The 12867-nt window shown below is 36.5% G+C and overlaps 1 protein-coding gene across 4 annotated transcripts in view; it reads left to right on the top strand.

Annotated features, from left to right (window-relative positions):
• The window catches only part of PDE4D (phosphodiesterase 4D), a 247314-nt gene extending 235223 nt beyond the window's left edge, over positions 1–12091 (top strand). For all 4 annotated transcript variants that reach the window (XM_015652860.2, XM_015652859.2, XM_015652858.1 and 1 more), the window contains 8 exons: positions 2584–2756; positions 3743–3841; positions 3931–4095; positions 5778–5877; positions 9591–9745; positions 10267–10389; positions 10854–11036; positions 11589–12091. In XM_015652860.2, the coding sequence (XP_015508346.1) occupies positions 2584–2756; positions 3743–3841; positions 3931–4095; positions 5778–5877; positions 9591–9745; positions 10267–10389; positions 10854–11036; positions 11589–11999 (1409 nt within the window). In that variant the 3' untranslated portion in view covers positions 12000–12091. The remainder of the gene's footprint in view (positions 1–2583; positions 2757–3742; positions 3842–3930; positions 4096–5777; positions 5878–9590; positions 9746–10266; positions 10390–10853; positions 11037–11588) is intronic.
• The last annotated feature ends 776 nt before the right edge of the window (positions 12092–12867 follow it).

Below are 12867 nucleotides of genomic sequence, written 5' to 3'. Positions count from 1 at the left end.
CACGTTTGCAGTAGTGTGCCAACTGCTGTAGCACAGCGGGGTTTCAGACACTGGGAGAGGGATAAGCCTCTGTCATGGACAAGCAGTATTGCCCAGCTCCAGATGCCCTGAAAACCACAGTGTGCAGTTGCCTGAAAGGATGACCCACTTAGGCTATGGAGACTGAGATGCCAGCTTCTGCTTGCTTTCACTTGAAAGCTTAAGACATACTTTGACAGGGTAAAGAAATGCATCCGTCAGCCTTTTGCATGAGATCTCAGTCTTGAGCAGAAAGAGGGTGGAAAGGCAAACACTTCTAATTTACTGGACCATAGGTACTTTTTTCTGTCTGCATGAAAAACTAGATATTTAAAATTGTAGTGTAAGTGCAGCACAACAGTGGAAACACCTCATTTACAGATGTATTGCTTAAATATTTTCAAAATATGCAGTCTAAGTCCATCGGTTCTGAACATCTATATAAATAGAAAACTTACTCTCCCTGGAAATATTTAATGAGTTTATTATTTTATTTTTTTTTAATACATAACTTATTTTCTCAACATCTACAAACTGTCTCACACCTGTAAGTTGGGAAGATGTCATGAGAAAACAGGGTTTTCTGTTCTTATATAAAACAAACAAACAAACACACAAACTAAACTAAAACCAAACTGTTTTCCTTTAGGGGTATATGAATGTTTGTAGTTGTTTATAATGACAAGAAATATAATCTGTGTATAAGACATAAGGGTCCTAGACTGTCTATGATAATATGCAATGTTTTTATTTTTCAGCGTCATTAACTGTTTTCTATGAATGGAAAATGTTTGAGAACCTGTCAATGAGCGTAGCATAGACAGGGTCAAAATGGCAAGCTGTCTTTTCTGGATGTTCAGATGGGCACAGCCCTGTGTGCTCAAAGTTACAAAAGCAAAGGCAGTCCCACAGAGTTTCTCTGGAGATCTAAAGTCATTCAGACAGACACTTCGTTTCACTTGAGTTAGTCTGACAGCTCAGCTTAAGAATCTCTGTTTGATGAGTCTAAACTTTGTGCATATGACTGAAACCATAAACATCAAAGCACAAGCACAAGTAACAGCTCCTCATCTGCTGTCAGTTTGCACCAGACAAGGGTGGCCATACTCTGCCTCCCCTTTTTCTCCCTACAAGGGGGGTGGTGAAGTATGATGGGGTAGTCGGGGGACTCAGTGCTGCAGGCTGCTACCTGGTGACATTTCCAAAGTCTCTTCTTCATTGTGATTTGTTCGGAATTTGAGGTGTCCATTAAATGTATCTGCCAAAGGATAATTAAAAAAATAAATAAATAAAGAGAGAAGGATGTGAAGAAGTAAACATATAACAAGCTGGTAATTAGAAATGGACTTGTCAACCTCATCTGGTTGCAAAGTCTGTATTGGAAATGAGTATTGCAGAAAGGCAAAAACACACGTTTTTGGGGTTTTTTTAATTTAAATCCCAATTTTGCTTACTTTCTTTATAAATTTTATTTTTGTTTAGGTGTTTTTTAGCTGTTTTGGATCATCTCCTATGTCAGAAGCACATATCTTTTCTGGATTTTTTTGGTTTTACTGATATATTCCTTGAGGAATATAGAAAAGGTAGAGGTAAATTTCAGCAGAAAAAACCAAGAGATAATTTGAAGGGAGTTATTCAACTCTAGATTGAAACACAGTATGAATAAAAGGAACAAAAAATAATTTATGTTCCTAGTGGTTTTGTCAGAAAAGCCCTTCACTGCACTAACATGGGTTTCTTTGGGGCAGATGCTTGCAATGCTCCACAACCCCACACTGGTTTTGCAGCAATCATTTGGCAATTGCCTAAATGTACTTTACTCTCAGTTTAATTATTGTCTGAAGTTTTGCTGGCACATACCTAGATAAATTTTGTCAAGTGATGCTGGTGATGCTGCTATGGAGGCAAAAGCCCACAGCAAAACTTAGAGGTTAACAAAGCACTGGTTTTGTCTTTGTCATTGTCTCTATTTGGGAGGTGCAGAAACATAGCACTGGTGGCATGAACTGCCAGCAGCCCAAAGTACTTGCAGATGGCAAAAGGCTTTCCAAGTTGTACAGTCTTAGCAGACAGGACCAGTCCACAAGTAATAAATCCTTCTGAGTCCTGAAAAAATTTTCTAAAGGTTTACATGAGGATGGACATGGACAGTTCTTGAAATACAGTTTCAGAGAACGTTTGTCCTGAATAAAAGAGACAAAGTTATTTTTTCTTGCAAAATGTATTCCTGTGCGGTTGTAATAACGTTTTTATACTGAGATGATTGACCCTTTCTACAGCACTAGGGATATGGCAGAAGTGGTAATCAGACAGTCACAAGTTGCTTTTAAAGCCAATTCAGAAATAATGAGGCAATTTGAGTAAAAGAGATCTTCTTGTACTGAAGTATAAGTCTATATTTAACTCTTCATGGGTTTAGTGATCTTGATAGAAAGAATCTGTTGCAAAATCTTAAAACAAGTTTTTCTAACAATTTAAAAGTCCACAAGGTGCAACTCAACAGTGAATTTTATAATATTTATAATTATTTTATTAATTATTTTCTTTTTATTCATTTTTTTGAAGACAAGCAACACGAAGTTGAAATCCCGTCTCCAACACAGAAAGAGAAAGAGAAAAAGAAGAGGCCAATGTCCCAGATCAGTGGAGTCAAAAAACTCATGCACAGCTCCAGCCTAACTAATTCCAGTATTCCCAGGTTTGGAGTTAAAACAGACCAAGAAGATGTCCTTGCCAAGGTAGAAAATATATATATATATATATATATATATATATATCTCCTTGAATTTGTATAAACAGAGTGTGGACTTTTCAGAATTATTCCATCCTCTGCTTATGCACATCGATTTCAAGCTGCAGCAGCAAGCATTGTTATCACTTGAAATAATCCAAATTCGTTGGAGTGGAAGAATAGCAAGTTAAATCCGAATCAGATCATAAGGGTTAATTTTAGCAAGAAGACAATTTCATCTAGAGACAGAATGTAAATTAGCGTTTGTGTATTCATTAAGAAAGCTGCCTATTCATAAACAGTATCTGAAAATTGAGGAGTAAAAGTATTACATAATGTCACAGGAATTAAAATGTATAGATAGCTACCTTATTTTTTAAAAATGCACAAAGGTACATTGTATTAGAGCAACCCATCCTATTTTTAGCTGTATCATTTTATGTACATACTTTCTCTTATTTTTTAATGAAATTTCTTATTACTTTCTGCACCAGAAGCTAACTACTTGGTAATAACAGAAAATTGGTATAAAGGGAATTTTGGCTGAGTTTTGCATTTTAAAATATGCCTATCCTAACATTTTCAGGAATCTTATTTGAAGAGTGTTTCTGAGAACCAGGGAGAGAGCAGCAGAATCACAGCATCTCTGGAGGTTTTCTCCTCCTTGAACTTCGTTGTCAACAGACAGTGAGATAGCAAAGTGTTTCAGTTAAACTCATTCGAGATACTGTAGAATTTTTCCCTGTGGAGCAATCCACTTAAGAGACAGTCTTTCCTGCTTAGACAAGTAAAATCTGAAGAATGGGTAGATGTAAATTCCAATATTGCAAGATTAGTAGCAGGTGTGGATTTTAGAGTTCAGCTCTTGCAAAGTTTAGCGTGTAACTTGCACAGTGCCCAGGTTTGAATGAGTCCTCTATAATTGCTTCTCTCAAAAATTACAGGATTTTTTGTGTTAGGTTTCAATCTGTTCATTGCTTGATTCTCTTCTAGGAACTTGAAGATTTGAACAAGTGGGGTCTTCAGGTCTTCAGAGTAGCAGAGTTATCTGGAAACCGACCTCTGACTGTCATCATGCACACTATTTTTCAGGCAAGTAGGAGCAGTCATGCTGCTTTTTTTCTTATCTTGGAGACTGTTCTGTGCTTTGAAATCTAATTGGTTTTCCTTTACTTTTACAGGAGCGGGACTTGTTAAAAACTTTTAAGATTCCAGTAGATACTTTAATAACTTACTTGATGACCCTGGAAGACCATTACCATGCAGATGTGGCATACCACAATAACATACATGCTGCAGATGTTGTTCAATCTACCCATGTCCTACTATCAACCCCAGCATTAGAGGTAAACTACATTGAAGAAAAGAAGGGGCAGTTGTGAGAGAAGAGGATGCACTGAGAGTCTTCTGAACTAAATATTAAAGATCTTAGTTTCTGCCATGTTTTTAAAATAAATCTTAACATTTCTTTAATGAATTCTGTTCTTTTAAAGATATTTTGTGGGGATCAAAGTTACATGTAAATATCGTGCAGAAAATATCACATCTTTTCATTTTATATCATGCAGGTTTTTGCTGTCATAACCCTTTTCACCATAACACAATGCATATCTTGTTTCCACCATCTTATTATTTATACATCCTGTTCTGTAGTAATTTCCCATGTGGTACTGTACCTAAACACACTAAATGGGATTACTTAGGAAAGTTTATTCTGATCCAGAAAGGCTACTTTTATATTTATTTCTAAGACAGATTGGAACATCTACTAAATTTTCACTGGACTATGTCTAATTTTTACCATCCCCCCTCCCCCCACCTCTCTCTCACCCCATAAATATTTCAAATTGGGAAAAAAATAATCTGTTCTTTCTGTAGCAATTACCTTCTTGAAAGTTCTTAAATATCTGAAGTAAAAGGATGTGAAATTTGGAGATTTTCCCTCTTTTAAACACAGTTCAGGTCTTAACATAGCAAACAATGATATATCCCAGCAAATGGTTAGGAAAAAAGCAGTAGAAATTGTATTAGTTCAAAAGGATCTACCTTCATTTTCAAAAAGGGCTGCACTTTGACTCTATCCTTTAATGGTCAATATTTCATGTTACTGAATACACCTGTTCTACCTTCTTCTTAAAAATAGTGGACTTTGAGACTGCTGGAAAGTTTGTATTCTCAAAGAGTTGGAAATCTCTTGAGAAAAATTTTCTTGCTCTCAAGAAGAAAGATCAGATAATGTTCTTTAAACACCATTGGCTTCACCACACAGCTAAACTAGTCATCAGTAAAATTTTGGGGTTTTTTTTATAGATCAGTTTTTTTTTTCCCCATGGCCTTCTTATCAGCAGAGCTTTAGCCAGTGAAATGGCAATGTCTGCCCAGTGCCACTGCTGGTCTGTGCACTTCTGAGCCATTCTTGAACAGTTTTGAAAGCATTTGCATCTTGTGGGTGCTTCTGACAACAGGGCACTGGGCTAGGTGACATTCCAAGTTCATTGCAGTCCTCTTTTCCTGTCTTCCAAATAATCTCATACAAGTGGAAAATCAGTAAATGCTAAGTGAGATTTGTGTAGTCTGTCACTATTTCCTTTAGCATTATGTAGGAGATTTGCATCTTTCGAGTACAGGACAACACACAGGAGCCAAGGTGAAATGTTTAACTTTATCTTGTGCTATAAGTTAGAAACCTGTACTTAATTGTCTAATAAAGGTGGATTTATTTACAGACTGAAGCTGAAAATACTTCAGCAGTGACAAAATTTAGTGATGCTCTCTGTATGAAGTACAAATCAGTTTATTTTGGCCAAACTTGAAATGTTTGAAATTCTTATGAATTTCTATTTTCTTATGAAATTCTACAAAATGATTTCACAAAGGGTTTGATAGCTTGCGTGTAAAGTCGCTAGAGATCATGGTATATTTCAAATGTGTTTTGTTTGTTCACATACAGATTCAAAGTAGAGACCTTTTTATTGAAAACACTTTTTCACTGGTTGGTGATTGTCATTTCTGTTTCATTATATTCTAGGCGGTATTCACTGATTTGGAGATTCTTGCAGCAATTTTTGCCAGTGCAATACATGATGTAGATCATCCTGGGGTTTCAAACCAGTTTCTTATCAACACAAGTAAGTTTGATGTTTAGTGGTTTTCTCAAAAATTTGTTGTGAGGTCTGCACATAGCAACTGAAAATGACACAGTTCATTCCTTGCTTGCTTCTAGTTCTAACTTTTCTCAATAAATACATACACGTTTATATTTAAAACCTGATATTACTTTGCAGTTTTTGTAACCTTAGAAATAACTTACATAGTACACTCTAGCAAGAATTACTAAGGTATGAACTATAAACTTGGCATTGTTTCAATGTATTGCATTCATTGTATTTCATTGTATTGCAATGTCTCTACTGGAAATAGTTGATTTACATGAAATAGATAAAGTTTTAGGAAGAGAATGAAGGAAGATTCAAAAAAACTGAACAAACAACAAGACAAGAGTTTATGTGTTTATACTGGAAACGTATGAAATGACCAAGGATAGAAATTCAGAAAGCAGAAAAGCAAGTTTCCTTTTAGCAAACACAGTCAGGACAATCTCTTCCCTGATCCTGTACTTGGCTTTTGATCTCTCATGCCTTGTAGACTGAATTTCCTCTCCATGTTTCTGAAGCTATGATAAACCTGTTCATTTTTTTCTGACCCCAATGTCATCTCCAAATTTGAAACCCAGTGTACTTCTGCATTCCTCAAGGCTGTTGTCTGCAAAATTGCTGAACCTCTATCCACTCCTTATTCATCTACTGAAAGGAAAACACTGTTAACTTTATTGAACCTGATCATGACATATTTACTCAATGGTTTGCTGTCCCAGTGGCAACCTGCTTGGGTTTTGTTGACTTACAGCGCTATTCTAAGTGGATAGCACTTAGTAGGTCAGTACAAGTTCCATCATACTATGTTATTTCTTCTGCTCTCTGACAACTTCTCCTTTTATGGTAAGTGACCCAGAAGTACAGGGTTTAAATAATACTAATATTCCAAGCAGAGAAGAAGAAAAAGTAACAGAAATGGAAGCATACCCAGTGCTGTGTATTTGACCCATCTGGTTGCACATTTATAGATACTGTCACTTCTGCATATGGGTGAATCTATTTCACAAAGTTAAAATAGAATGACCTCAAATCAGCAGTAGAATTTGAAGAAGAAAGCTCCTCCTCTGACTCATTGCTGCTGTATATTCAAATAAGACATGCATTTCAGTTTAGCCTGCACTTTGTTTTGTTTGTCTCAATGGCCTAAGGGCCACCCTATAATAAAATTGAATTTGATGACTCATCCACATGGAAGAGGATTAAGATTGACTGGATTTTTTGTGCCTTACTGGGGACCAGTACAATTCAGCAGTGCAATACAGGCAGAGAGTGAATCAAACTTTGTGCAAAAAAATGTTGATAATACCTGAATTCTTAAGAGTGGGCATATGTAAGTAAAACCTTTTTTTTTGCTTGTTAAGTCAGAAATTGAGTACCAGTTTATATTGATGGCTCCAAGGTTCTATGAGGAAATCAATGTATTGTTCAGGTTTAAGAGGGTTGACTTAGTTGAAGGGACAAGTAGTGGTGCATAAAGCTTTTACTTCTAGTTAGATAGATTGAAATTCAGCTAATGTAGGAGTCATACTCATGCTCATAATTACCAGCTCAGAAAATATATCGTGTTTTGCTTCATTCAGCTTTTGATAAAGGAGGCTTATGTGCCAGTCAAGTAACAACACTAATTGAAACTGCTGTTGCAAGGCTGAAAGAAGCAAAGAGATTTTGCTTCTTTTAAACTGTTCTGTGTACAAAGAATAAACTGCAGGGACAGAGACAGAAAAAGAGAATTTAATGTGTGTTTCTCAAATCAGAAATTCTCCTAATCTCTAGAAGATAATTCACTTCCATCTAATTTTGTTTTTCCAGTGAACCAAACAATGTATTAAGATTTCACTAAATATAAGAAATTTACACTTCGCTAAATATAAGAATGCATTTTAAAAAAAAATAAATTATTGACTTAGTTAGTATGTACATATTTGCCATATTTTCATCTTATTTTTTACAATAAGTCTTGGGATTTTTCTATTCTATTCCTATTTAAATTCTATTACAGAGTTGTCACCTAAACTGATCCCTCTTGCATGCTATTAAAGAACAAACAGATATGAAGTGTTTTGGCATCAGAGGAGATGCTGATTTTACCACTGTAACTCTGTCCTTGCAGAAAAATATTCTTGAATCTTATAATATGTACCCCAGATTACCAAGGGGGAACTTTCTTCCATTTTTACATCCATTTTTAGGTTGAGTGAATTTTAGCTGTGTCTGTAGCTCCAGCTCTTCTGAAGTATTTTGGCAATGTGGAGTATTTTGCAGTTGCAGTGAATCAGAAGGCTTTTTGAAAGGAAAATAAAGTAGTGCCTGTTTTCTGCATAGGAAAGACAAGTATGCAAGCTTTGTATGTGCCCTTAGAAAGATGATAGAGAGATCATTTTACAAACTTGCATTCTTTCTACTTCTGTTGTTACCAAAGGTTTTGCTGCCTTTGGGAGAAGGAAAGGCAGAGGAAGGCTTTCCTGATTCAACAGATTGATTTATTTAAGACAGGAGAGGAAGACAGAAGGAGAATAGATAATGAGATTAATGAAACCTGAAGATCAAAGCTTTTAGAGGTCTCCCATTGAACCAGAGGGATTTTAAAACATATCTGCTGTAAAAGAAGAAAAGAGGACAAAGAGTGGAATAGACTGATGTGTGTCTAGACTTAGGCTAGAACAGCTGTAATAAATAGAATATAGCACATGAAAAGTATGATTGCTTAAAATTATTTGAGTTTTCTTTGTGATCGATTTATTTACAAGTTGTATCTTAAAGCATATGCAAGCTGACTGTGCAGTGTTCCTGGGTTAAAGCTAAAGCTGTGCAGAAAGTTTCATGCCTGCTTCGATTTTTCAGAGCTGTCTGTTCAGCAGGTCTAAGCTGACCTTACAGGTGAGCCTTAGCACAGGCATGGCTGGGAAAGCGTGTGTTTCTTTCATGGCCATATGGGGTGACTGAGGTAAGGATAATTCCATTGGTCAAGACAGCATTATAGACAGCATCAGGGACTGGCCATGCTCAAACACAAGGCAGCAGGCAAGGCCACTGCCTGCAGTTTCACACCATGTGACATTACATGAGAAAGACAGAAGGGTAGGTGTTACCATCCTACCAGCCCTCAGTTGTCATGGACTAATGACTACGCCTAGTTCACTAGGCATCTGAGCGTCTTAGATAACTGCAGAAGAACATGATTTGAAAACCAAGAAGCGTGTGCTCTGCAGCAGACCTGCAGAAAAGCCTCAGCAGAGTATTCCCAGGTCAAAGTGCTGAAAAGATGGAAATTTTGAAACAATAGAATTTTAGGTGTTCTAAAAATTTAGCATGGAGAGAAGCATGAAAAAGACACCGCATCGGAGTGTGATTTAGTTGAGGTGTGTTTATGCATATATTATGCATATAATATTTTCTAAGTTACCTTATGCAGATATAAAAAATTTATTCTGAAAATCACCTTTCTGGTATTTTTTCGAACTTGCCACATGTCCATGCATCATTGCAAAGCCTTTTCTTTGTTTTGCTCAACATACTTTGCCTTGACCTAGTAAGATATTCAGTCAATAATTCTGTAACTTTCAGGGCTGTTATTAAAAGTTTATCTGTAAATCTTGTTATGCATGTAATGAATTTGAAAAAGACCTTAAGGGATGTGGTAGAAGCATAGGCTTAAGTAACATTCTGCCCTGCAATTGTTATTGCAGATTCTGAACTCGCCTTGATGTACAATGACTCATCAGTACTGGAGAATCATCACTTAGCTGTGGGTTTCAAGCTGCTACAGGAAGAAAATTGTGACATTTTCCAAAATTTGACCAAAAAACAGAGACAATCATTGAGGAAAATGGTCATTGACATTGTGAGTTTTGAGACTCCTTCTTCCATAGAGCTAGTACTTTGAATAATAAAGCACAGAAGCATTTTATGATAACATTTACATGTTACCCAGCCCGTAAGCAATGAAGTGGAAGTTTGGAGTTTTGTCATGACTTACCCAAACATGAATAATGGATTCTTTCAAGATTCAATAACTTCCAATAACATTTCTAGAAAGTATACAATTCTTTCTCAAGCTGGTTTTATACTGACATGTATGCCATTCTACCATCACAGTTAAAAATTTGCTACTGAATTAATAATGAATTTGAGCTAATCAGTCCATTCTGAACAATGCTGAACAATGTTTTTTTCATATTCTTAAAATAACTAATATGAGAATGTACTATTATGAACCTACACGACTCATACCTGTATCATGTATTCAGACATAGAAGCCATGGATTCCTTCCAAAACTGTTGATTTATACGTTTAATTATTCTTCAAAGAAACTCCAGTAGTACCATTTGCATAGTGTTCATTTTTTGTTTGTTTTTTTCTAGGTACTTGCAACAGATATGTCTAAGCATATGAATCTACTGGCTGATTTAAAAACTATGGTTGAAACTAAAAAAGTGACCAGTTCTGGTGTCCTGCTTCTTGATAACTATTCAGACAGGATTCAGGTAAGGAAATGATTTCTGAAGATGATCACTTGTATTCCATATAAACATTGTCATCCTCATTCTCCAGATGGATTTGAGCTGTCTCTTTCACACCATGATTCGCTGCTTCCCTCTGTTTCCTCACAGGTCTAAGTGACATGGTCTAAGTGACTCTCTGGGAGACTAACAAAGTGCTAGGGTAGTTCAGGGCTAAATGAGGCTTTGGCCTTCCCTTCAAATTATCAAAATGTGATTCCTTTTCTCACAAGGATTTTGTGACTGTTAGAGTAGCAGAAGCCACATAGTTCCTGGCTCTTACTGCAAGTCTGAGAAGCATACAAGCACTTAAGTTTCAGCTGTTTGGAATAAATCTTACATTACATGTATTTTCAAACTTTCGTTTTACAGTCACCAGAAATGTAAAGAAAAAAACAGAGCTGCTTTTCTTCAATGTAATAACACCACAGGTGTTCAATCTGTTCTAGGTTCTTCAGAACATGGTGCACTGTGCAGATCTGAGCAACCCTACCAAGCCACTCCATCTCTACCGCCAATGGACAGACAGAATAATGGAGGAATTTTTCCGTCAGGGAGACCGGGAAAGAGAGAGGGGAATGGAGATAAGCCCCATGTGTGATAAGCACAATGCATCTGTAGAAAAGTCACAGGTAACTGATTTGATAAGGTAGTTAAATCCTTTAGAAGAAAAGGATGGTACATAGTTATGTTTGGAATGATTTCTGAATGAACTTTTTCCTTTTCTTCCCCTTGAATTGATTAATTCAGCTCCTCAGTAGTAAGTGAGACAAATTGAGACTTTTACTATGAAAACATAGTGCATGGCAGTATGTTTGCTGAAGGGATTCCATTACTATCCTGACCTGAAAAGCAGCATACATGAGAGATTATTGTACATTGGGGTTTCCTTCAAAAACAGAATTAAATATAAAGCAGGCATGTGGCTCACTAGATGCAGTGGAATTGTTTGGAATGAGCCGTTCACTTGAAAACAAATCCCTTTCCATGCCCTTATCCAATATCCTGAATCAGACTTTTGAAAAGTAAGAGACCTTATCTGTTATGTAAACTAGTATGGTTTCCTTTCAGCCACCTTTAAGGGTAATGTATCCTGTGTCCTTTCCTAGGTTTAAATTCCTCGTACTTCGCATGACTTACTCATTTCTTTGTGAATAATCATATTCTTGTATTATTTGAAACAGGTGGGTTTTATAGATTACATTGTTCATCCTCTGTGGGAGACATGGGCAGATCTCGTTCATCCAGATGCCCAGGATATCTTAGATACACTGGAGGACAATCGAGAATGGTACCAGAGCACAATCCCTCGAAGTCCCTCTCCTGCACCTGAAGAAAAGGAAGTGGGAAAGCAGGGTCAAACTGAAAAATTCCAGTTTGAGCTAACACTGGAGGAAGATGGGGAGTCAGACACCGAAAAAGACAGTGGAAGTCAAGTGGAAGAAGACGCCAGCTTCAGTGACTCCAAGACTCTTTGTACCCAGGATTCAGAATCCACTGAAATTCCTCTAGATGAGCAAGTAGGGGAAGTGGAAGAGGAGGATAACCAAGCAGCAGAGCCTTGTGTGGTAGAAGAACATTCTCCTGACACATAACAATGAAAACACAGTCTCTTTCTCTCTTGCTCTCTCTCTTTCTTTTCCTCTTCTCTGTTTTGTTTTGTTTTGGTTTGGTTTGTTTTTTTTGTTTGTTTTGTTTTGTTTTTTGTGGGGGGTAGAGCTGGGGAAATTTCACTTTCTTTTGCGGGGGGTTGGTTTTTTTTAAATGTAGGTAATGATTTCCAAAGTATCTATCACATACTACAACAACGTGGTCAGAACTTGGTGTTATCTGCCAGGATGATTGTTGATCAAAACTGAAGTTGATGACTCAGTTTGGCACTCAGGAATATTGTAACCAGAATTTTCACCTCCGTGGTGTCAGAAAGCAGGGGGAGAGCATCCATAAATTACATTTTAATGAGGTCTCTATTTGGCAGATTCCACTAAATAAAGCAAATGCTTTCAAGAGGAGTACCACCTGCCAAATGAATGTTGGTATGCTTTGATAGTTTTTGAATTCATTGTATTGTATTGTAAGATATTGGATAATGTTCATCTTTGGAGGAAACAGAAAGAAAAGACATTGAGGTTCCGACTGAAAAACAAATTCACAAAAATGTTGGGACACAAAATGGTTCTGTTATCAACATGAAGATAAGCTGTGAAAATTGCATAATTTTCTAATTTCTAATCTTCTGAGACATGTCTGAAAAAAATGTGACCCAGTGGGTTGCACTAACCTCTCCATTTTGTATAATATGCGAGAGAGATCTTTTTTAGAGCTTACTTTTATTAAATATACCAAGGTATTATATTTAAAAACAACCACTTTTATCTGCCACTGGTTATTTTTTTTCCAAAGAGTAACTTACAAGTTTTCAGTACAAAATCTGTACTACACTGGATAATATTTCTAGGGGTT

The sequence above is a fragment of the Parus major genome, chromosome Z, assembly GCF_001522545.3.
Source record: "Parus major isolate Abel chromosome Z, Parus_major1.1, whole genome shotgun sequence".
In the NCBI taxonomy this organism is placed as follows: Eukaryota; Metazoa; Chordata; class Aves; order Passeriformes; family Paridae; genus Parus; species Parus major.
This window is presented reverse-complemented; position numbering and strand designations above follow the sequence as displayed.